The sequence below is a fragment of the Eretmochelys imbricata genome, chromosome 1 (assembly GCF_965152235.1).
Source record: "Eretmochelys imbricata isolate rEreImb1 chromosome 1, rEreImb1.hap1, whole genome shotgun sequence".
Lineage (NCBI taxonomy): Eukaryota > Metazoa > Chordata > Testudines > Cheloniidae > Eretmochelys > Eretmochelys imbricata.
The window spans coordinates 162,930,800-162,955,703 of record NC_135572.1 but is presented as its reverse complement, the minus strand read 5'-3'; the positions used below and the strand labels follow the sequence as shown (position 1 = coordinate 162,955,703).

At 44.4% G+C, this 24,904-nt stretch overlaps 1 protein-coding gene and 1 long non-coding RNA gene across 8 annotated transcripts in view; one reads left to right on the top strand and one right to left on the bottom strand.

The window, feature by feature from the left end:
- TTC3 (tetratricopeptide repeat domain 3) overlaps window positions 1–11,194 on the top strand; it is a 135,343-nt gene extending 124,149 nt beyond the window's left edge. For 6 of the 7 annotated variants that reach the window (XM_077818550.1, XM_077818533.1, XM_077818526.1 and 3 more), the window contains 4 exons: window positions 5,390–5,516; window positions 5,659–5,886; window positions 7,722–7,814; window positions 10,369–11,194. In XM_077818550.1, the coding sequence (XP_077674676.1) occupies window positions 5,390–5,516; window positions 5,659–5,886; window positions 7,722–7,814; window positions 10,369–10,476 (556 nt within the window). In that variant the 3' untranslated portion in view covers window positions 10,477–11,194. The remainder of the gene's footprint in view (window positions 1–5,389; window positions 5,517–5,658; window positions 5,887–7,721; window positions 7,815–10,368) is intronic. The other variant, XR_013346338.1, reaches the window with a different exon arrangement.
- The window catches only part of LOC144265716 (uncharacterized), a 36,141-nt gene extending 14,072 nt beyond the window's left edge, over window positions 1–22,069 (bottom strand). The window contains exons 1-2 of the long non-coding RNA XR_013346345.1: window positions 20,292–22,069; window positions 19,555–19,729 (exon numbers count right to left, since the gene is read on the bottom strand). This is a non-coding gene — a long non-coding RNA (uncharacterized LOC144265716). The remainder of the gene's footprint in view (window positions 1–19,554; window positions 19,730–20,291) is intronic.
- Between the last annotated feature and the right edge of the window lie 2,835 nt (window positions 22,070–24,904).

The window sequence follows — 24,904 nt, the reverse complement described above, 5'->3', positions numbered from 1 at the left end:
GCTCAACAAGTACGTAAAGAAACTCAAGTTTCGCATGGTCTCGCTAACCTCCACTGTCCCCTAACTGGATCCAGGAGACTGGTATGCCGCCCTCAACTTGAAGGACGCGTATTTTCATATCGCAGTAGTCACACATCACAGATGCTACCTCAGATGCATGGTGAATAGAGGCCACTACCAGTTTGCCATCTTCCCATTCGGGCTGATGACTGCCTCCCGAGTATTCACAAAATGCGTCACGGCGTTCCTGCATAAGCACCAGATACAGGTTTTTCCATACCTCGACTACTGGCTGATCAATGGTCACTCGAGAGCCCAGGTGGAGGCTCAGGTCGAATTTATAAGGAGGACCTTCCTCAACTTAGGTCTCCTCCTGAACGAGGAAAAGTCTGCTCTGTCCCCGGTGCAGAGGATAGAGTTCATAGGCGTGGTCCTGGACTCTACCCAAGCCAGGGCGTACCTCCCAGAAGTCAGGTTTTGCTCACTTCAGAACATCATACAGAGCCTCAGACGGTTTCCCACAACGTCGGCAAGAAACTGTTTAAAGCTGCTGAGACACATGGCCTCCTGCACATACGTGGTGCAGCACGCCAGGCTCAGGCTGTGCCCACTCCAGTCTTGGCTGGCGTCGGTGTACCTACCAGCCCGAGGTGCTTTGGACAGGATCGTAACTGTGCCCTACCTGGTGGTGGACTCCCTCTTGTGGTGGCTCAACCCACGAGTAGTTCGCACAGGGGTGCCTTTTGCTGGCTCTCAGCCCTTGCTCTCCTTGGTGACAGACGCCTCGGATCTGGGTTGGGGGTGCTCACCAAGGGGACCTCAAGACCCAAGGCCTCTGGTCTCCGATGGACCTCGCTCTTCACATCAATGTCAAAGAGCTGAGGGCAGTGCATGTGGCATGCTACGCTTTCAAAACGTACATAATGGGCAGGTGTGTTTCAGTCCTCACGGACAACACCTCGGTGATGTTCTGTATCAACAAATGGGGGTGCACGCTCCTCTCCCCTGTGCTGGGAAGCCCTAGCGCTGTGGGACTTCTGCATGGAGCACTCGATCTACTTGCAGGCTTCATACGTCCCAGGGGTGCGAAACACGCTGGCAGACAGCCTCAGCCAGACCTTCCATGGCCACAAGTGGTCGCTTTGGCCAGACATGGTGAACTCAATCTTCCGGTTCTGGGGCTCTCCCCAGATAGACCTATTCGCCACTCCGGGCAACAGGAAATGTCAGACTTTTTGCTCCCTCGGGAGCCATGGCTTGGGGTCCATCGGGGATGCCTTCCTTCTCTCTTGGGAGGGCTGCCTGCTATCTGCTTTCCCACCCATCCCGCTAGTCCACAGGGCGCTCCTCAAGATCCGCAGGGACCGGCACTGAGTTATACTAATAGTGCCGGCATGGCTGCGTCAGCACTGGTTCACCTTGCTCCTGGAAATGTTCATAGCGGCCCTACTCACCTTACAGCTGGTCCCCGACCTGATCACGCAGGACCAGGGCCAACTCCGGCAACCGAATCTGGAATTGCTCCACCTTACGGCCTGCATGCTCCATGGCTAAGTGCCGCAGAGCTGTCTTGTTTGGACCAGGTCAGACAAGTCCTCCTTGATAGTAGAAAGCCCTCCATGGTCGTAGAAAGCCCTCCACCAGGGCTACGTACCTGGCCATATGGAAAAGGTTCTTCATCTGGGCAGAGCAACGCAGTCAGTTGCTGCTCCTCGCTCCCATACCATTTATACTGGACTACCTCCTTCACCTAAAACATCAAGACCTTTCCTGTTCATCAATAAGGGTCCACTTAGCCGCTATCGCCGCCTTCCATCGGGCGCAAATGGTCTCTCGGTCTTTCCAAACCCTATAGTCAGTCGTTTTCTCAAGGGTTTGGACAGGCTCTTCCCGCACACACGTCAGCCTGTCCCTGCCTGGGACCTCAATTTAGTCCTCTCCAGGCTTACAGGCCATCCATTCGAACCTCTGGCCACCTGCTCCTTGTTATATCTTTCGTTCAAGGTTGCATTCCTCGTGGCAATTACCTTGGCTCGACGAATCTCATAGCTCAGGGCCCTCACAACTGAGCCCCCTTACACAGTTTTTCATAAGGATAAGGTCCAGCTCAGGCCTCATCCAGCTTTTCTCCCGAAGGTCGTCTCCCATTTTCACATAACCAAGGACATCTTCCTCCCAGTGTTTTATCCCAAGCCACACTCCGCCGATGCGGAGCTCCGGCTACACTCACTGGACGTGCATAGGGCCTTAGCTTTCTACATAGAGAGAACTAAGTTGTTCTGGAAGTCCATCCAACTCTTTGTAGCCGTGGCAGACAGAATGAAAGGCCTCCCAGTATTCTCTCAACGCAAATCGTCGTGGATCACGTCCTGCATTAGGGAGTGCTACACCCTGGCAAAGGAGCCCGCAGATCACTGCCCACTCTACCAGGGCCCAGGCTCCTCTGTGGTGTTCCTGGCACAAGTCCCTATTCAGGAAATTTGCAGGGCAGCTACGTGGACGTTGCAGATTTTGCACGAGTCGTGGTCCATTCTGTGGATAACTCTGACCCCACCTCCTGAGCTCTAGCTTGTGAATTACCTGCTTGGAATGGACATGAACAATCACTCGAAGAAAAAACAGTTACTCACTTTCTCGTAACTGTTGTTCTTTGAGATGTGTTGTTCATGTCTATTCCAATACCCACCCTCCTACCCTTCTGTCGGAATAGTTGGCAAGAAGGAACTGAGGGTGTAGGGGGTTGGCAGGCCCCTATACTGGGTGCCATGAAGGCGCCACTCCAGGGTGTACCCAGGCCGACCCTGCGGATGCTGCTAGGGGAAAAATATTCCGGCTGGCATGCATGCAGCACGCACACACCTGCTTGGAATGGGCATGAACAACACATCTCTAAGAACAACAGTTAAGAGAAAGTGAGTTACTGTTTTTTGCGGCTACTCTCTGAGGGCCTCACCCATCCCTCCTTCATCCACTCCTCCATTTCAAGCAATCCTATCAAACCTGAACTGGTGATAAATTAACATTCTGGATGTAGGAGCAACAGAAAGGTTCTTAGGGCTATCCTTCATATTTTTTGTCATCCAGAATTTTAAGGGAGAGGATCGCGGCATGGGACTGTCCGCTGTCTTGGACTTCAGACTCAACAAATGGTAGAACACCACAAATTCCAGAGGGAACCCTAGCTTTGACTGTGACATCTCTGTCCCCCAGGGACATCCTCAGAATCATAGAATATCAGGGTTGGAAGGTTCCTCAGGAGGTCATCTAGTCCAACCCCCTGCTCAAAGCAGGACCAATCCCCAACTAAATCATCCCAGCCAGGGCTTTGTCAAGCCTGACCTTAAAAATATCTAAGGAAGGAAAGTCCACCACCTCCCTAGGTAACGCATTCCAGTGTTTCACCACCCTCCTGGTGAAAAAGTTTTTCCTAATATCCAACCTAAACCTCCCCCACTGCAACCTGAGACCATTACTCCTTGTTCTGTCATCAGCTACCACTGAGAACAGTCTAGATCCATCCTCTTTGGAACCCCCTTTCAGGAGTTGAAAGCAGCTATCAAATCCCCCCTCATTCTTCTCTTCCGCAGACTAAACAATCCCAGTTCCCTCAGCCTCTCCTAATAAGTCATGCGTTCCGGTCCCCTAATCATTGTTGTTGCCCTCCGCTGGACTCTTTCCAATTTTCCACATCCTTCTTGTAGTGTGGGGCCCAAAACTGGACACAGTACTCCAGATGAGGCCTCACCAATGTCGAATAGAGGGGAATGATCCCATCCCTCGATCTGCTGGCAATGCCCCTACATATACATCCCAAAATGCCATTGGCCTTCTTGGCAACAAGGGCACACTGTTGACTCATATCCAGCTTCTCGTCCACTGTAACCCCATGGTCCTTTTCTGCAGAACTGCTGCCGAGCCATTCGGTCCCTAGTCTGTAGCGGTGCATGGGATTCTTCCGTCCTAAGTGCAGGACTCTGCACTTGTCCTTGTTGAACCTCATCAGATTTCTTTTGGCCCAATCCTCTAATTTGTCTAGGGCCCCCTGTATCCTATCCCTCCCCTCCAGCGTATCTACCTCTCCTCCCAGTTTAGTGTCATCTGCAAACTTGCTGAGGGTGCAATCCACACCATCCTCCAGATCGTTTATGAAGATATTGAACAAAACCAGCCCGAGGACCGACCCTTGAGGCACTCCAGTTGATACCGGCTGCCAACTAGACATGGAGCCATTGATCACTACCCGTTGAGCCCGACAGTCTAGCCAACTTTCTATCCACCTTATAGTCCATTCATCCAGCCCATACCTCTTTAACTTGCTGGCAAGAATACTATGGGAGACAGTGTCAAAAACTTTGCTAAAGTCAAGGAACAACACGTCCACCGCTTTCCCCTCATCCACAGAGCCAGTTATCTCGTCATAGAAGGCAATTAGATTGGTCAGGTATGACTTGCCCTTGGTGAATCCATGCTGACTGTTCTTGATCACTTTCCTCTCCTCTAAGTGCTTCAGAATTGATTCCTTGAGGACCTGCTCCATGGTTTTTCCAGGGACTGAGATGAGGCTGACTGGACTGTAGTTCCCAGGATCCTCCTGCTTCCCTTCTTTAAAGATGGGCACTACATTGTCCTTTTTCCAGTCGTCCGGGACTTCCCCCGATCGCCATGAGTTTTCAAAGATAATGACCAATGGCTCTGCAATCACATCCGCCAACTCCTGTAGCACTCTTGGATGCAGCGCATCCGGCTCCGAACCACTTCTTTCTCCACAAAGGGCTGGTCACCTTCTCCCCATGCTGTGCTGCTCAGTGGAGTAGTCTGGGAGCTGACTTTGTTCGTGAAGACAGAGGCAAAAAAAGCATTGAGTACATTAGCTTTTTCCACATCCTCTGTCACTAGGTTGCCTCCCTCATTCAGTAAGGGGCCCACACTTTCCTTGACTTTCTTCTTGTTGCTGACATACCTGAAGAAACCCTTCTTGTTACTCTTAACATCTCTTGCTAGCTGCAACTCCAGGTGTGATTTGGCCTTCCTGATCCTTGCCTCTGAACCTTCTATTTCTGGTTAGCTCTGAAATCAGCTATAATTTATTTTTTAACATTGCAACTATTTCCTTGAGTCAGTCCATTGTGGTTAAAACATCTAACTGCTGGTGTTTCATGATAAGAGCAGGGAAAACTAGACACTGACAGAATAGTATCTAGAAGTGTGTCTATTAAAGTGCATTAAAGAAGGTCAACCTCTCCCCCCCCCCCCCTTTTTTTTTTTTTTTTTTTTTTTTTTTTAAAGAGGACCACTACTATGAAAAGGCTTTTTTTACTGTAACTGTGCTGACTGAATCACAGTACAAACTGTTGTAAAACTCTGTGCTTTACTTTTTTCCCCTTTGCAGTTTCGATCTTACTAACTTCATAAAAGAAGTACAAATTAAAAATGGAAACAAACTTTCAGGATTGAGCTCAGATGAAATCCTTACCAGAGTGACAGAACTCATTTTGGACCATCAAAATAAGAAAAAGGTACATGGCAGATGTCAGCTTTTTTGCATCGTAATTGATTAAAACTGTGAAACAAAGCTGAAGAGGATACTGAATGTTCTTTAGCAAATGCATGACATAATGCTTGATGATGACAGAAGTTTACTTTGCAATACCTCTGTAGGCTCCAGCCTCGGCAAAGAGAACTGAGAAGCCAGCATCCTGTGCTGTAACTCAGACTCTGAAAGTAGCCAAGTCTGCCGTGGGAAATGTGTCTAGCCTATCCAAGGCAAGGCCTTCCTATAAAACTGCTGCAAACAAAACAACTCAGCCATCACAGCCAACCCACCAGCCATGGAGACCTGTTGGAGGACCATCACAATCAAAATGGATAAAATCAAATGATTCTACTGTAAGTTTTCTTTACTCTTTCACTAATTTAAAAATATATATGTATTCAATCGATATATCAAAACACGAGGGCAATTTTATGATGCATTATTCCATGGTTTTTAATTAAGTCAAGGTATTATATCTTACAGAAAGTTCAATGAAGAAATCAAAACTCTTATATTTTAAAAAAGAAAATCTGTATTCATTTGCTTCACTAATGTTCTTAGAAGATACTTTATAAAATACCTTAATTAGTCACATCAGATCTTTGTGCATTGCAGTAATTAACGAGACAGCCTGTAAATACTTGGCAGTAAATGCAGCACAGCTTCGTTACACACACATCCAATCGAATGAGAGATGCCTTTTTTCTAATGCTTGTTGCTTTAGGCATTGTAAGCCAATTCTCTGAGTGTTCCCTGGTCTTCAGAGCAGAGAACTGGAAAGTCTCTCCGTGTCCTGCTCCTGGAGGCTGTGCCACTAACTTGCTGCAGAACTTCAGACAAGTCACTTAGGGCTCGGCTACACTTGCAAGTTAGAGCGCATTAAATCAGCCTTGGACTCCCTAACTCCTGAGGTGTCCACGCTGGCAAGGCACGTAGAGCACCTGGACTCTGCAGCTGGAGCACTCCTGGTAATCCACCTCCACAAGAAGCATAACGCTTGCTGCGTCCCGGCTGGTACGCCCGGGTGTCAGTGTGGACAGCATGTTGCATTAGTGTGCTGTGGTTGGCCTCCGGAAAGGTCCCATAATCCCCTGAAGTCAAGTGGCCACTCTTCTCATTGTTTTGAACTCAGCTGCAGGCATGTGGATATCTCCTTTCAAAGCTCTGTTTCTGACAGCCAGCATGCTTATCTGCTCTGGGACAAAGCAACCATTACTGTGGAATGCTGCTGAGAGAGGGACAGGGGGAGGAGGGTCTGCTGCTGTCCAAACTTACAAGACAGCATGCTGACACACTCTGCCCTCCAAAACACACTCACTCTCCCCCCACATACACACAACACACTCCCTGTCACACTCCACCCCCCCATCCCCATTTGAAAAGCACGTTGCAGCCACTTGCACCCTGGGATAGCTACCAGAATGCACTGCTCTTTGTTGCGTTGCAAGAGCTGCTAATGTGGCCATGCCAGTGCGCTTGCAGCTGACAGTGTAAACACACGGCAGCATTTTCTATGCTGCGGTCTCCGAAGGCTGGTTTAACTCCCAGTGCTCTACAACTGCAAGCCCTTATGCTCTTCCTGCATCAATATACTCATCTGTAAAATGGTGATGGGTACCCTATTTGATATCTTCCCCACTTTCAAAGTGCTTTGAAATACTCAAATTATTATTCACTTTCCCAGTCTCTGTTTTTAGATGCGTAATGTATGTAACAGCACTATCAGGTGTGATAGTGTATGAGGATTTATTTATAAGGTGATTTGAGAAGACAGAACGAGATTTATCTGAGGTGCTTGCAGGATGCAATTACCATAATATGCAAATAAAAATTGGAGATGGGATTCCTAGACTTTCAATCATTAAACTTTGCCTTTTCCTGAAAATTTCAGTGCTCTGTCTTCGAAAGCATTCCGTAATGGTGTCTCAGCTTCGGTAGCATCACTTGTGTTAACAATTTATTTACTTTGAAATACTATTGTTCTGTTCTGTTGGGCTTTTAAAAAAAGATAGGAGGAATGGGTTTGTTTACAATAGGTTGTAAGCTCGTCAGGGCAGGATCTATGCCTGTTTTAGGTTTGGAAGGCACTCGACCCACTGTGTTACAACTAGCTGACTAGATAGATTTTTTTTTTTAAAGTAGTTGTTAACCTTATGTAAAATATATATTTAAATTATTTTATCTCTAGACATCTGATGATGATCCCTGCATAATATGCCATGAAGAGCTAAGCCAGGAGGATGTGTGTGTGCTAGAATGTGGACACAGTTTTCACAGACGAGTAAGGATTAATAATTTTCTTTATATTCTCATACTGTTTACCTGTGAGTCTTTTGAACCTACCTATCTGGTGTAAAAATATTTTTTGAGTTAAACAAATCTTCCCCCTTTTCAAAAAAACCCCCAGTTTCATAGTATTTCATGTTGATATTAAAGTAGCAATTCATAGATTCGTTTTTATTGTATCCCTTGTAATAACTCATCGTATGTTTGAGAATATTCCTCTTTTGTATTTTCAGTTGGCAAAATTTTCTTGTATTTTAGAGAGCTAGACACTAAAATGGTTTTGTTAAACTACCATTTAAGCTTAAAAATAAAGTTGACTGCAACCCTTCTATTCAAAGTTTCATAAAGTTACTAATTAATTACATATTTCTGCATCACTTCAAAAAACTAAAGTGCTATAGACATGCTAAGCTCATTAGTAAGGTTACAATTTTGTCATAGACCGTTTTAGTAAAGATAATGGACAGGTCACGGGCAATTAACAAAAATTCACAGAAGCCGTAACCTGTCCCTGACTTTTACTAAAAATGTCCATGACAAAATTGGCATGGATTCACCAAGGGAAGGTCATGCCTGACTAATCTAATCGCCTTCTATGATGAGATTACTGGTTCTGTGGATGAAGGGAAAGCAGTGGATGTATTGTTTCTTGACTTTAGCAAAGCTTTTGACACGGTCTCCCACAGTATTCTTGTCAGCAAGTTAAAGAAGTACGTGCTGGATGAATGCACTGTAAGGTAGGTAGAAAGTTGGCTAGATTGTTGGGCTCAACGGGTAGTGATCAATGGCTCCATGTCTAGTTGGCAGCCGATGTCAAGTGGAGTGCTCCAGGGGTCGGTCCTGGGGCCGGTTTTGTTCAATAGCTTCATAAATGATCTGGAGGATGGTGTGGATTGCACTCTCAGCAAATTTGCGGATGATACTAAACTGGGAGGAGTGGTTGATACGTTGGAGGGCAGGGATAAGATACAGAGGGCCCTAGACAAATTGGAGGATTGGGCCAAAAGAAATCTGATGAGGTTCAATAAGGATAAGTGCAGGGTCCTGCGCTTAGGACAGAAGAACCCAATGCACAGCTACAGACTAGGGACCGAATGGCTAGGCAGCAGTTCTGCGGAAAAGGATCTAGGGGTGACAGCGGATGAGAAGCTGGATAGGAGTCAGCAGTGTGCCCTTGTTGCCAAGAAGGCCAATGGCATTTTGGGATGTACAAGTAGGGGCATAGCGAGCAGATAGAGGGACGTGATCGTTCCCCTCTATTCGACATTGGTGAGGCCTCATCTGGAGTACTGTGTCCAGTTTTGGGCCCCACACTACAAGAAGGATGTGGATAAATTGGAAAGAGTCCAGCGAAGGGCAACAAAAATGATTAGGGGTCTGGAACACATGACTTATGAGGAGAGGCTGAGGGAACTGGGATTGTTTAGTCTGCAGAAGAGAAGAATGAGAGGGGATTTGATAGCTGCTTTCAACTACCTGAGAGGTGGTTCCAGAGAGGATGGTTCTAGACTATTCTCAGTGGTGGAAGAGGACAGGACAAAGAGTAATGGTCTCAAGTTGCAGTGGGGGAGGTTTAGGTTGGATATTAGGAAAAACTTCTTCACTAGGAGGGTGGTGAAACACTGGAATGCATTACCTAGGGAGGTGGTAGAATCTCCTTCCTTAGATGTTTTTAAGGTCAGGCTTGACAAAGCCCTGGCTGGGATGATTTAGTTGGGGATTGGTCCTGCTTTGAGCAGGGGGTTGGACTAGATGACCTCCTGAGGTCCCTTCTAACCCTGATATTCTATGATTCTATGAAAAAAGACAGAGGGAGGAGGGTCCAGCACCCTGCCCTGCTGTGGCTGGAAGAGACCCCCACCTGCAGCTGCTGGGTAGCTGCTGGGGGATCCCCTGAGGGGACTGGGGAGCTTCTGGAGAATTCCCCATGCTGTGGGGTCCCCTGCCACTCCAGGGAAGGTGGGGTAGCCTGCAGCTCCCAGCCGTTGTGGGCTGAAGTCATGGAGGTCTGCGGAAGTCACGGATTCCTCCGCGACCTGCATGACCAAATCCTAGCCTTACCCATTAGCAATCAAACTCCAGAACTGTAATAGGAACACAGGCTTCATTGCCAGTATTTTGTTAAAAGGGTAGACACCCATGAAAATAGCGACATCTATAGTAAGTTCTTACAGTAAGGAAGAATCAAAATTGTATACTAAAGTACATTCATTACTATTATGTAGGACTTTAATAAAGTTGATGATTGAAAAGCTGTCCTTGAGCACTTTTATTTTTGTTTCCAAACCTTAAAAATAAGTGTAATAAAAGTAATTGTATAATTGGTGTACACCAGAAATGGGTTTTAAAAAAACTCAGTCTGTGTAGCATCATAGAACCAGAGGCTGGATTTTTTCCAACACCAAATCTTAACTTATGGTTGAATGCTTTGGAAAACTACCTGTTTTTAAATAATGTAATTTTGTTAGTATTTATCACTAAATTGAAAACTCTTAGTATAGCTGAAATTAACTAAAGGTTTCTGACATTTCTCTTGCCATCTTTTACAGTGTATTGGAACCTGGTTTAAAACACAAAATACATGCCCAACATGTCGCGTTCATGCTCTATTGCCTGAAGATTTCCCTAAGCTTCCTGGACGAAACCGACATGCTTAAATCTTCCCTTACTATTAATAATCAGATCAGCAAGAAGATGCAATTCGTATTAGTAGCTGAAAATAAATAATCTTGGTAACAAATGTATATGTGTAATGTGCTGCCTAGAAACATAGGCGCAATCTTGGCTCTGTTGAAGTCAATGAAGCCAGAATTTCACTGAGTGTTCTACGTCATGAGAAATAAATATTATCATTTTTATTCCAATTAAAATTTAGAAGAAAAAAATCAAACCAGTTAATTTTTAATACTGAAAATGCTGGCTTTTTTCCTAATTACTGGCCAAATGGATGTGTGTATTAACATACCATAGGCTATCTTGAAGAGGATTTTATGTAGCTTTCTTTTATGTAATTATCCGCTTTGTATGTTTAAACTGAACAAAATGTATATCCCACGTGTATCAGGGTAAAACATGGGGTATTTTTTTATTTTAAAGGCATACCTAAGCCATGTAGGCCACCAAATATACCTTCCTCCAGGGAAGGCCTAAGTGCTTCATCCCTGGAAGATGGAGTGATCTCTCGAGAATTCAAGCAAAAGGTTATATAATTATATAAACAGCTAATAAGGAACATTGTTTTTGGGACCTAAACAGGTTGACTGTCCTTTTTTTGAAATTTCTCTACCTTTAAAAGGTCACAAACAGATACCATTTGACTCCAAATTTAGCATTTATAAAAGTTTGTCATCCTTTTATTTAAAAAAAATAAAATAATCAGCTGTTTACATGAAGAAGTCAAATTCCAAGTAGCTCAGTTAATTAACATTCTCCTGCAAAGTTGGAACACAAACATTACAGTGTTGCTTCAGTGTAAAAAATAAATACTAACGTCTTCTCAGCTTGGTCAGTCAAAATAAAACAGCTTAAATAATGAAAAGTAGGGTCTTTCAAAACTTCAGTTTTAATTAGCTGTGCTGTTTAAGATTTTTTTTAATTATTTTTAAAATGGGATTCAAATCTATTAATTTCCAATGTATACACAAAGCAGTGATTGTAGTTAAAGGCTTCAAATCACAACTTGTTCAGAACCCAAATGATAACTGTTGAGATTTTTTTTTCTGCAGATAAGGTTTCCACACAAAGTTGTGGTTTATACAAAACCAGAATTAAAGTATTTTAGATTAGACTAGATTTTATATTTTGAATAACCACTATTATGTGTTAACGTTTTCTGATTGTAGACCTCTAAGTGAATGATTTATTCACTTTTATCATGTTTATTTTTTCTCTAACTCACTGTGTGGTTTAAATTTATGCTGCTACATGCAGTTTCTGATTTTTGTTGAAAGTGATAAGAACTTACATTTTCCTCTAACTGTAAATGTTATTTTTTTGAAGATGAATCAAGTATCATCATTAGTATTTAAATTGAAATTGTGCCTGGACACTGGCTTATCTCTTGTTCTCTGATATGTATGGGGTAAATGCTTCTGGAAAATTAGATTTGTTAAATTATTTTTTATTGAACCAGTCTAAAATGTTTATCTGAACTAAGTTTAGTGTTGGTCTTTTTGAATTGTCCCCTCAATCACAAAGTGCTTGCAATTGAGGCACCTTTAAAAAAAAAAATCTGCTCAGAGTTGTTAATTGCTGAGTAACTTGTCATAGCAACCTGACAACCAAAACTAGGCTACATACCCCTAAACATTTCAGACTCTGAAAACGTCAAGAGTATTAAAGTTGACTGGTTACATGAAATAGAATATCTAATAATCCTCTCCCACACGCAGCCTATTTATACTTATTTTGAAGTTTTTTTGTTAAATCTACCTTGTAATCAATTTAGTATGTTTAATGTTAATTTGAGGCTTGTGATCAAGTAAAATTATTTCTACATCTAAAATGTGTGGTTTCTTTGTATAAGTCCATGTGTTTTACATATGTAACTACGAACTAAGTTATTACTTCCACTGATTAGGAACTCACATCTTACCTAAACATAAAGATTTTCTTTCTTAGGCGTAACCTCTCTCCCAATCCACGACTTTGCCACAAAATGAGTTTGATACCCCTGTTGTACACAAACTTTCATAGGTGATACTGATGTGGGGATATGGAGGTAAGCTAAGGTCCTGAGAAATCAGAATATTGTTGAGGAAGTATCACAGCTAGAGTTCTATCTCAGCTTTTTTTCCTTTGGCTGAGATCTAGTATTACTCTGGATGTCCTGATGTGCCCATACCCCGACCCCCAAACAACATGAAAGCATAAAGGGTGGAGCACAGCCAACCACCTCAGCACTGAGACAGAACTTGGGCTCTATCCATCTTCTTCCCCACACTTACACCTCATTAGAGTAGTTACTTAGTTGTAGTTAGCTTGTTTTTATATTGCCAGTGGGCAAAACGACACAAAAACAATTTGTTGTTAATTTTATTATATTACGTACAGTTTTCCATACAGGGGCCTTAGACTTCGTGGCAGAACTTAAATCTCTGATGTTTAAATCTTGTCCCTAATGTGGCATTTCTATGTCTCTGAATAACTGGCACTCTAGATGCCTTTTAAATTTTGGAGAAGAATATATCCTGGATCATTGTTCTATCTGACACCACTTCTTTGAAGTGGACTCAGAAGGCAAGGGATGCCCACTTAAAGCTTTCTATTGGAGTGCCCAATGAAGCTCGCCTCAGACTCTTAAAAGAGAGGGGTGGCCACGGTATAAACCCTCAAGCAGTCCATTACTGTTAGCACCCCTGTGAAATGTGCTTCTGCCCTGAGCTCCTGGGCTGCCTCCTTGATCAGAAATTTCAGTTGTCAGTTCCTGAGATTTGAAGGGCACAACAGGCCTCCTTGATGCAGTCGACCTTGTACTGGGGGAGGACTTCCAAAGACAAGCCTAAGCATAGGTCACCTTCTTCAGTGCTTGTTAAACCAAGAAACAAGTCACCATTTCTTGGACGCATCTCAGGCTTCACAGTCAAAAAGTAGTAAAGAATCCAGACTGGGTCCCTCCAACACCACAACACGCACGATGTACTGTGTGACTCCAGTATCATCCAGCTCTGCAGACCACAGTCCCTTTGGTACACACTCCTACGCACCAGCACTCAGTGTAGATACTCTCTCTGTACCTGTGTCCTCAGCATCGAGTGTTCCAGCACTGACATTCTGAAGCCCAGCATCTCCCACAATTACAATATATTATGGGTTATTGCCCTCCTGGGTGCAGTTTCCAGAGGCAGCTCACAGCTGTGGCACAACCTGTTCAAGTCATGCCCCCTTATGCAGCTTATTGCCCGATCTTCTGCCTCTGTGGCAGCAGTCAAGTGACTGTTCAATTTGCTCCCAGCTTTACCCATTTTTTCCGGCTGTAGCATGCACCGTTTCTTCTCCTGGACTGGTTGTACAGTGGGGTGATCTCAGCCCCCACTTCAGGCCTAGCAGAACTGACGTGCCACCATCGAGCTAAATCTAAGCAGTGGTCTATTTGTGAGGAAGCTTTTACAGGCTTCTTGGAAGGCAAATTATGCCCTCCTGTTCTCAGCCAACGGACCCTTGCATTTCTAGGGGTGGGGCTGTGTTGGACAGGCTTGTTGGGTTCCCACCCTGTCCCCAAGAAGCTGCAACTCCAACCCAGAAAAGCATGATCCAGTGTTGCTGAGCAGACGAGGGAGAGACTCCAAGGACAAGGAGGACTTTAGCCAGCCAGCTTGGACAGAACACCAGAAGGAAAAAACCCCTGAAGGGCTTGGGCTCCAACCCCCCCCACCACACACACACACACACACGCCCACCCCAAAATTCCCTGGAGGGAAAGAAGCAGGGCTTGTACTCAGCTCCCATTTGTCCCAGCTCAAACTGGGGAAACTCTAGCAATGAACCCCATTCCCTGGGCAGGGGGAGAGGGACCCTGAGAGAGAGATCCAGAGGGCTCAAGGTACCATACAGAGCAAGCTGCAAAAGCCTGTGCCCTGACCATAGCAGAGCAGCAACACCAGCAAACGACCAAAACAGCAAAAAGAGCTAAAAGGAAAAGCAACGGCATTTAAAACAAAACTAAGTTTTGTGCTCTGCCTCAAACACTACCTCCTCCACTGAGAGAGGTGAGCCCTCAGATTCAGGCTCTGAGCAGGACATAAAAAAATGCAACAAGGTGGTTGTTTCACCCCCATGTGCAAACAGGTTGTATCCACACTCCTGATCCAACCTGGGCGAGGCACACACTGCACTGACAAGCTTAAAGGCAAATACCTGCCTTCCAAATCTGAGACAGACAGCAATCCCATTGTACCCATCCAAGAGGACATAATCAGGGAGGAATTGGAAATATCTGACCAGAGTAAGTGCATAAATAGGCACACACATATCTAAGTTGTAAGCAACAAAAGAATGCCATTACAGATATACCAGGGCTTCTCAAACTTTGTTGCCCCCGACCCCCTTCTGACTACAAAAATTACTACACGATCCCAGGAGGGGGGAACTGAGCTCGCCCAAGCCCTGCTGTCCCGGGTGGGGAGGGCCAAAACCCCAGGGCTTCAGTCCCAGACAGGGTGCCTATAAACCTGAGCCACGCTGCCCAGGGCAGAAGCCTTTGGGCTTTGGCTTCAGCTTCGGGCCTGAGCAGTGGGGCTTGGGCTTTGGCCCCAGACCCCAGCAAGTCTAACGCCAGCCCTGGTTACAGATACTAAGGACTTCATCCCATCCTGTCTTCATCCACTCCCCCATCTTGAACGACCTCCATTAAATGTGAGCTGTTAATGAAATCTCACATCTCCAGGACATAGGAGAAATAGGAAGGGTTCCTTCAGAAGCAAGATTCTTAGGATAATACTCCACTTTCTTCATTGTCTAGATGTTGTTTGAGCCATCCAGCATCTCAAGTGGCTCAACAAATGGATGAAGATGACAAGATGGTGGATGGAGTCTCTAGTTTCAGATATCCCTGTCTCCAGGGGACTTCCTTGCTTCTGTGATTCTAGCAGATGCACACTCCTATATGGCCATGTAACCACAGACTACTGAGATTCACATACATCACGGCTTGCCACCAGAACCAAATGCTGCCCTCTGGCCATTTGCTGGCCCCCAGGGTCTTTACCTAGATGGTGCTGATGAAGCCAAATTCAGGATTCAGAGCACTCACTATATCCCGCTCCTGGATGACATTTTGATCAGAGCTTTGACCCAAGCAGCGGCACATTGTGCTACAATCCGGATGCTGGATCTGCTTCACGCACATCAATTAGTGATAAATACCAAGAAGAGCTTCTGGACTTCCTCCATAGAGTTCATCTGGGAGCACTGCTGTAGCGAAAGGCAGGGCCGGCTCTAGGCACCAGCAAAACAAGCAGGTGCTTGGTGCGGCTCATTTCTAGGGGTGGCATCCCGGCGCCAGCCCTGCTGCCCCTAGAAATGTGCCCCCGCCACCCCAGCTCGCCTCCGCCTGCTCTCCTGAACGCACTGCCTCTCCCTCGCCTGAGAGGGAAGGGGGAGAAGCAGAGCGGCAGCATGTTCAGGGGAGCAGATGGAACGGAGGTGAGCTAGGGCGGGGGGTTGCGGTGAGGGGGAGCCGCAGGAAACAATGGGGGGGGAATGCGGCATGCCTGGGGGAGGAGGCGGGGCTGGAGATTTGGGGAAGGGGTTGGAAAGGAGTGGAGCTGGGGGGGGAGGGGGAGGACACAAAAAAAGCGGGGGCAGCCAAAAAATTTTTTTGCTTGGGGCGGCAAAAATCTTAGAGCCCGCCCTGGATTGGACAGATTCCCCAAGATGCAGAACCTGATATCCATGTGGGTAAAGTGTACAAGGCCAATCCTAATTATCTACAGCTACTGCGCCTCTTGGTTTTGTGTACAGAAATCACCTCATAAGCAATGGTCCTATATCAGAGGACAGGCCTGGAGGCACCTGAAAGTATGGAATCATTCGCCTGCAAGATCAGGTACTGGTTCCAAACCAGATGCTGACTCTCTAAGATGATGGAAAATTCCACAAAATGTTCGCAAGGGTCTTCACACATGCCTTCCAGACCTCCACATACTCACAACGAATGCCAGCCTCACAGGATGGGGAGCTCACCTGGGCCCAGGATAGCACAAGGAGCTTAGCAAGCCAAGGAAAAGAACCAGAGCATTAAAGCTGTTGGAGCTCAGAGCTATCAAGCTAGTCCTACAGAGGTTCCAGAACTATTCTTCATATTCATCTCGCCAGCAGGTTTTGACACCACAGTCAAGAGTCTGGAAGAACCTTTGGAGGATTTGTACCATCCCTCTTTCTTTTGGTGTAACCTTCCTTTTTCCGCAGGAAGCCTGGACTGGAATCTCCACACACCAGTGAGTCCTAGAAATTATCAGTACAGGATACTGACTGCAGTTCCAGACCCTTACTATTGCTACCTTCCTTCCCCATCCCTCTTCAGGAAATCTAAGGAGGTACTGTTGAAGCAAGAGCTAAACTGTATCCCACATCTTAAAGGAGTGGAGGTGGTGTCCTCGGTTAAGGTACAAATGATTTTACTCCCATTATTTTCTCATCCTAAATTGGAAAGGCGGATGGTGTCCCATTCTAGATTGCACCATGGGAGTTCAAGTGCTTGACAGATGTGGAAGCTCACTTAAGGAGACAGGGTATCAAGGTCTACCCCTACTTTGACTGATTGATATGGGGAAGATCAGTCCAACAGGAGACCAACTCTGTTTAAAGAAAAGGAGTACTTGTGGCACCTTAGAGACTAACAAGTCTCTAAGGTGCCACAAGTACTCCTTTTCTTTTTATGAATACAGCCTAACACGGCTGCTACTCTGAAACCTGTCAACTCTGTTGTAAGTAATTCTACAGCTTCTTACCACACTGAGCTTCAACACAGATAGAATGAGCATAGATTTTTCTCTGACTGCAAGTATGGAGTTCATAGAGCTGTGGTAGGTTCAAAGATGATGAGAACTTATCTTCTGCAAGAAAAGTTCCAAACTATAGTAGACCTCATCAACCAACTTCAAACTCACACAGACATCAGTTAGAGCGTGCCTCAGACTTCTCAGACACCATGACCGCATGCACATACACGATGCAATTTGTCAGACTTCACCTACTCTCCCTGCAAAGGTGGTTGAAATCAGTGCATTTCTCCAGCAAATGTCACATGGACATCCAGCTCATGGTCCCACAAGAAGTCCTCTCCTCATTTAACTAGTGAAAAGACCCTCTTCAGGTATGCATGGGAGTGCTATTCTCTGCACCAAGACTCTGGTGACAGATGCCTCCAGGCAGGGATGGCTCATTTGGATCTCCTACAGATAGAGGGCCTGTGGTTACCTCAGGAAGTTCATCTGCACATAAATATCCTGGAACTCAGAGCCATCCACTCTGGGTCTAAAGCATTTCTGTCTTTACTTCGGGAACCACAGTCCAGGTCCTGACAGGCATCAGCTCAGCTATGCATTGTGTTAGACAGGGAAGCCATTTGGCTCTGGACTTGATGTATTCATCATCACAGCATGCCATTGGCCCTCTATCTTTCAGGTGTTTGGAACTCACTAGCACAGGGGTTCCCAAACTGGGGGTCACGAGGTTATTACATGGGGGGTCACGAGCTGTCAGCCTCCACACCAAACCCTGCTTTGCATCCAGCATTTATAATGGTGTTAAATATATTTAAAACTTTTTTTTAATTTATAAGGGGGGGTCACCAGTTCAAACGTTTGAAAACCACTGCACTAGCAGTTCCTCAGCAGACAATTCTCAGACACCCACAAGTGCTGTCTCAACAACTCAGTCCTGCAGAAGGTCTTGGTCTTTTACAAGTAGTGATTCCCAACAATAGACATGTTTGCCAGAGATCAGAACAAGAAATGCCACTGATTTTGTTCCCGAAGGAGTGCAAGCCTACGTTCCCTGGAAGATGCCTTTCTTATCCCATGGACACTGGGTCCAATGTATGCCTTCCCTCCGTCCCCATGATGCAGTGTGTTCTGAGGAAACTGAGGCAAGACAGAACTGATGATCAGGGTAGGCCCAGGATGGGCCAGGAAGTTTTGGTACTCTGATCTGGTGAGCCTGTCAACGCAGTCCTCTTTCCAGTTACCTGCCATACCCAACTGTCTTGCAGAACTAGAGTCAGATCCTGTCCCCAGCATCACATCATTACACCTAACAGCCTGGGTGCTGGCTGTTTAACTGTCTCCACAAGAAGCTGTTCAACTGAAATTCAGACCATTCTGGTCCTAAGCAGAATAGCCTCAACTAGATTGCCGTAAAGCTAAGTGACTTAGCCAGATTAGATCCTTCTGTGATTAGTGTGTACTCCACTACAGTGCAAGCAACCTGTATGGTCAAGTCTTAGTACTATCCTGGCTTCTGAAATCTGTAGGGTGGCTACGTGGAGCTCAGTACACACTTTTACCCAACATCATTCCTTAGTTGAGGCTTCTCGATCGGATGCCAATTTTAGTAGTGCTGTTCAACAATCCTTGTTTAAATAGGCCTCCTAGCAACCAACTCTAAGCAAGGCGGTAACTGTTGGAAGGTCACCATAAGTGGGATCTCTGTGGACAGACAGTCAAAGGAGTAAATGGCTCCTTGTATTGCAGTAACTTAGGTTCTTTGAGATGTCTTGTCCATATAAATTCCATGACCTGCCCTTATTCCTTGCTACTACAGAATTCTACAAAATTGGGATTCAGTATTGGAGAAGGAACTGAAGAGTGGTAGCACCAGTGGGGGGAACAAGGACATCCAGGCCACAGATGCAGCCCCCATGGACACTGCTGGCCAAATGAATCCAGTCCTGCACTCATGAGGATCATGTGCACTAGGAATGAAATCCATGTGGACAGCACATATTAAAGAATTACAGTTACTGTAAAGTAACACGACTGTTCTTTCCTAAATTTTGTAAAACTTTGTGGCCTGTTGGCCGAGGCATTTGCTCTGGGTGGTATTTTCCTATTCCTTCCTGATAATGTTCTCAAAAGGTGACTGTAGGAGGAGGACAGTCTCCAGTTTACATTTGAATGCCAGGTATTTCCTCATTGGCTTTCTGCTGCCTTATCCTTTCCAGGTTGCATTTCAACCGTGGCCACTATTTTACTACACACTGTCAAATTTGACAATGAGAATGAGAAGTTTCTTACCAGATAATTTTCTTTCTGCTAGCAGCTTCTGTACTCATTCATAAAAATGGACAATGCATCTGACCCGTGGAATTTGGAAGTAGTCTTGTGTTGTTGCTTTCAAGTTCCAGAAATGAGTCACTGTCTTTCAACTCAAGCTACTGTCCACAGGAGCTCTTCCAAAGCTGTAGAAACACTCCAGGAACAGATGAGCATTGACAATAACTTGAAGTTACATTAAACCTAAAAGCAATTATGTATTTGTCTCCCTTTAAAAAAAATGGGGTTATGTCTGTACAATATATGAATTGTGATTGATATCATGAAATTGTATTATGAAAATCTTGCTGTATAATGAATGCCTGTATGTATGTGGATCCGCCATTGCTGACTGGTGTTGTACACACCAGCCCGGGGCAATGGGAATACTTAAGAATAACAATGCTACTTAACCCTCACAAAGCTTATGCTAAAAAGCAGTGCAAGCCTTGGAAATCCAGTCTAGTTTTAATCCTCTGAAATCAGGGGTGAGGTAGGAGCAATGGAAAATTACTAAAAGGAGTACAAACTATGCCTATGGTCAAATATCCTAATTGTGGGAATAGCCCAAAAGAGGGGGAGCCTGAAATTATGCCTGTCTGTTCCCCCCAGGCTGGCTAGCAGCCCTCTGAGCACTTTAGGAAAGAAGTAGGGTCACTCAGGGCTTAACTCAGTAGATCTGGATCAATTTTGAACACAGGAAAGGATTTCTCACTTACCCCCTTGTAATCCCAAAATGGTACAGCTGCATGAGGAATGGGGAGTCCTCTTCCTGACACGCTCTGTGTGTGCTACTGTGGAGACAGCCTCTGTGTGTGTGTCTGTGCATCTAGAGGGACTCCTTCCTTCAGGCTCTGAGCTCCTTTCCCTGGCAGGATGAGGGGCTGTGGGCTGAAAGAAAGAAAAGCACAACTCCCATTACAGGGCTGCTTGAAACTTACCCAGAGATGCTGCAACATGGAGGGGGAAGGGCAGTGAACCTGATACAGACCACGGGGAGAGCTTCAGTTTAGGAGAAAAGCCCCAGCACACCCTCCCCTCCAGGGAGAAAAGGTGAAGGAGAAGGTTTAACCTGTGATTTTTACACCACTTGCTCATTAACAATATGAATGGCCTTAATGAAGGGGATGTTTTTGTCTTTTTGGGTCCTGGAGCCTCTGGAGTTTGCAAGACTTTAGCCCTGTGAGGGTTTCTCCTTTCTGCAGGAATCCTCATGTTCTTGGTCCAGCCTACCACAGCTGAGTTGTGGCTTTGGGTGGGGTCTGAGGCGCTGCCAGAGTGAAGATTGGCAGCTTGGGGCAGCAAGACATAGCTCACTCGCTGAGGCTACTGGGAAGCTGCCTGTGCCACTTCTTGCATATGGCTCAATGCTTGGAGGCCTTCACTGCCACTGTGCTAAGGGGTGAGAGTGGCTCCGGAAGCTGAACTGAAGTCGCTGCTGCATGAAAACAAATCAAAAGTTAAATTATATAAAACAAAGCAATCAGAAGAAACTGAACTGCCAACATGTTCCCTTGTTGGAAGAATTATTGCTGGTGAGCTGAGCTGGAGGCTCCAGCAGCAACAGTGAGCTGCCCCCCAATTCCACAGGTGAGAGGTGTTACCTGTTAGTGAGGAATGAGGAGCGAAGCTGTGCAGCAGAATCCCCCCCGCCCTCGTGGTTGCATTCTGAAAGCTGCTCCTCTTCAGCTGAGGAACAGGAATTAAAATTAAGAGAGAGCGCTGCCTTTGGTGCCTCTTGGAGTTCATTCTCCTTTTGTCTCAAAGCTCTGTCCTAGCAGAGTGAGGGTTGGTGGGCTGTGGGCAGCTAAGGCATAGTTCAGTCTCTCAGTGTCTGAAAAAGAGTTGCTTCACAAATAGAGAACTGCTTGGGTTTCCCTTGCTGCTCTTTGGACTGCTCTGCCATGAAGGAGCCAGTGCAGCTAAGGAAGTAAAAAACAGATGTGTTCCCCAGGTGCTGACAGGCTGGAGAGAGAGCCCGCTCCTGTCCAAAAATAAATAAAGGGTGAAAAAAACAAAGGTAGGAGATTGCTGGATCACCAGACTTGTTCCTATGCTGTAGGCAGAAAGGAGGGATGTAGTGGTGGGTTGGAATATCCCAGAAACAGTACTGAATTGACTCCAACATCCACACAGACAAGGTAGAGTCATTCAGTTGTGAATGGGGGAGCAGTTAAGACCCAGAATATGATTGCAGCAATTACATTCCTTAAGATATTCATACAAATAGAGATGCAGAATGTACCCAGTTCTAACGTAGTAGTGGGCACCACAGGCATACTCAGAGACAATGAGATGAATATTAAGGAAGCCTGGTCAGGATTCTGCACTATGAGTGCTGTCTCTATTGTCACGAGCGGCAGTCTTTCTAAAGATCCACATCACTTGGAGCAGGCCATGTTTTCTGAGGGAACCCTCCAACTTCCTCTCCCTTCTCTCAGCTCCAGTACAAGGGCACACACAAGCACTTCCTGAAGTTGTAACTCCTAACTCTCGAGGTGGCTAGCCCAACACGGGGTGTGGAACCTCAGCAACGCCGGCCTATGCTCCCTCTTCCCCAAGGAGGAGGAGCAGCACCACTCTGCTCTTGATCATCGGGGTGGGGGCGGGGGCATTTATCCTGCCCTCTTTCAGGGCATGACACTATTTTGCCGACCCCACTATGTCTAACTGAAGACAAATTGCAAACTGTGCAGTAGCTGCCCCCTAACATTTTGTCCAATCTCTCCATACTGCCTCCTGGTGACTGAATGAAGTGGCCGCAATTTGGCTGTGGCCACCATGTCTTCCACAGGAACAGCAATATCATCACATGCTAGCAAGACAAAAGTCACAAAATACTCAAGTAGTTATTGCATCTGCTTTAACTATAATCTGTTTCATTGCTTACAAAGTTTCTTCTAGTTCCACAGAGACATGTTGCCCCTGAGGAGGCAGCCTATGCATATTTCCTTTGCTGGAGCATTGCGCCCTCATTTGTAATAAGTATTTGAAATTCCACTCAGGTAACTGTCATGCCGGAAATAATTGCCTGTCTGTGCCAACTGAACTTGGTACAGTGAGGCAAAAATCTCCCCACAGTGCTTCACTCCCAGTAAATCTAACACTTGGTGATGAGTTGGTGCAAATACTTCCCTAAGGTCATACCTCACATCCTTAAAACAGTTAATGGATTCTTCTCCTTCTGAGAGATGTCACTAGAGAAGCATTGCAGACTCAGTGGCAAATCTATATATATATTCTTTTATATAGAAGAAAGTTTTCTGCTTCACTGTACCAACAAAACACCATACAGTCACAGGCAACACTTTTGTAATTATTTTTAAAAAAAGAAAGTCACAATTTTCAACATTTACCCAGTGATGCTCCTAGGTATAGTTGCCAGTAGTGTGGATAAACATATATGATTCAAACTATTTTTTTTTAAAAAATGACATTTTCTGGATTTAAATGAAATCTAGGTTTACTTTCAAAAAATACCAAAATTATTTAAAAGTAAAATTTGAAATTGACAACCCACGTTAATGCCTACATTTACTAGAAACTATTACAGTCATTTAAATTATTTTAAAACAATAATGTTAAGCAGTATATCTTTGCTGATAAGTTTTAAAGAAAGTCAAAAGCACTGAACTGGTAGAAACCACTGGCTAAGCACCTGAAACCAGGGTTTGTTGCAATGCTAAAACACCTTTTGACAGCAATAGCCTCTTCTGCAGGTGCAGAAAGAGTATTTTTTTCATTTAAGTTTGTTCAACGAGTTAATTCAAAGTTAAGAAATCAGTTGGGATCTGGAGAACTAGGGAAGCTTGTTTTCCTCTACCAATCTATAAATAAAAATGACGTATGAGAGGATGAACTCTACTAGTTCAAAATTTTAGATGGCATGGTGGCCATCAATTCAATTCACTAACTACAGACGATACTTCCTTTCTTTAATAAACCAGTTAATTTTCAATGCAAACCATTTCAATAATTTTCTTACATATTCAGGACATTTAAGGTAGTTTTATTAAACTAATAATAAAAAAAATTCAAAATGCTGGTTTCGTGCATTTTAATTGAATTTTAATTTCTATCCAAATAGATTTTGACACAAAACACAAGTAAAAAAATTAATCATTGCATAAATAAGAAATGCATCATTCACCATTTTCTAACAATATAAAGAATCTGAATAAATGTGAGAATCTACATAATAGCTTAAATAAATGCATATAGATATCATAGCCTCCTGGTTAGAAAATAAAAGAACCAAATTTGGCTATATTTAGTTGCAAATCAACATGTTATAATGGTTGTCAATCAATGAGAATCAAGCTTTCTTTAGGAAAATTAAGAAGTACAAATGCAAAAGATTAAAAATGATGAGTTAAATCAAGATTTCCTGTTTGTTGATTTAAATCATGATTAAAATCGCTTAGATTTTAATCAATCCACCCTGGTGGCTGCAACTGAATAACATGAGGAGAATACTAGATATTTCTAAAACGATCAAATTGTGTGGGGTTCTCTTTAAAATTTCTTTGATTTTAAAAATTTCCCATTCAGAGGTTTTTTGTATGTCAGTTTTAAGCAAACTTTGTTCATATCAGATATAATCAAAACCAATGAATTGTATTTACTTTGGTTCTTTATCTGATCCTCTTTGTTAGCTAAAGAGTTAGCAACTTTGTAAAAGGACTCTGACTAAGGCCAACACAGTCTTTGAAATCCAAATTATGCATGCAGTGACACAGTGGAACAAACATGTCTGTCTGATGGCTGCTGCTTTTGCAAGGAGCATTACGTAAGAATTTAGATCACTCAGTGGTGGTAGGAAATACTTTATTACTGTCATTAAGATGATGTAGCTTCCAAAGTTTTGTTAGGATAACTTTAGCTCAATTCTAGATTCCCACTACAGTTTTATCTTGGAATAACATGCTTTAATTTAGAGAGGGAATTATGCTGCTCTGTGATTACTGTACCTTATTTTACTCCTGGGGGAATTGTGCTCCAAAAAATTAAAAATTCTGTGCACATTTTAAAATTCTGCAGTTCTATATATTTTATTTGTCAAAATAACACAATATAATCACGCCAGTTTCAATTACTTTGGTCATTTATTTCAAAATACCTGTCAGCAAGTATGTCTGTAACAATACAGACAACAAAAGAGAGTCGGGAAATGTTTTTTGACAAATAGATTCCTTACTAGTCCTATTAATATAGAACTCTTGAGTAATAATTCATTTAAACAAAAACAATACAGAAACACATTTCCCGCACCCCTCAGAAGCAGTGCAAAGTCTTGGGGGAGTCAGGGGTAATGAGGGAGAGGGAAGTAATT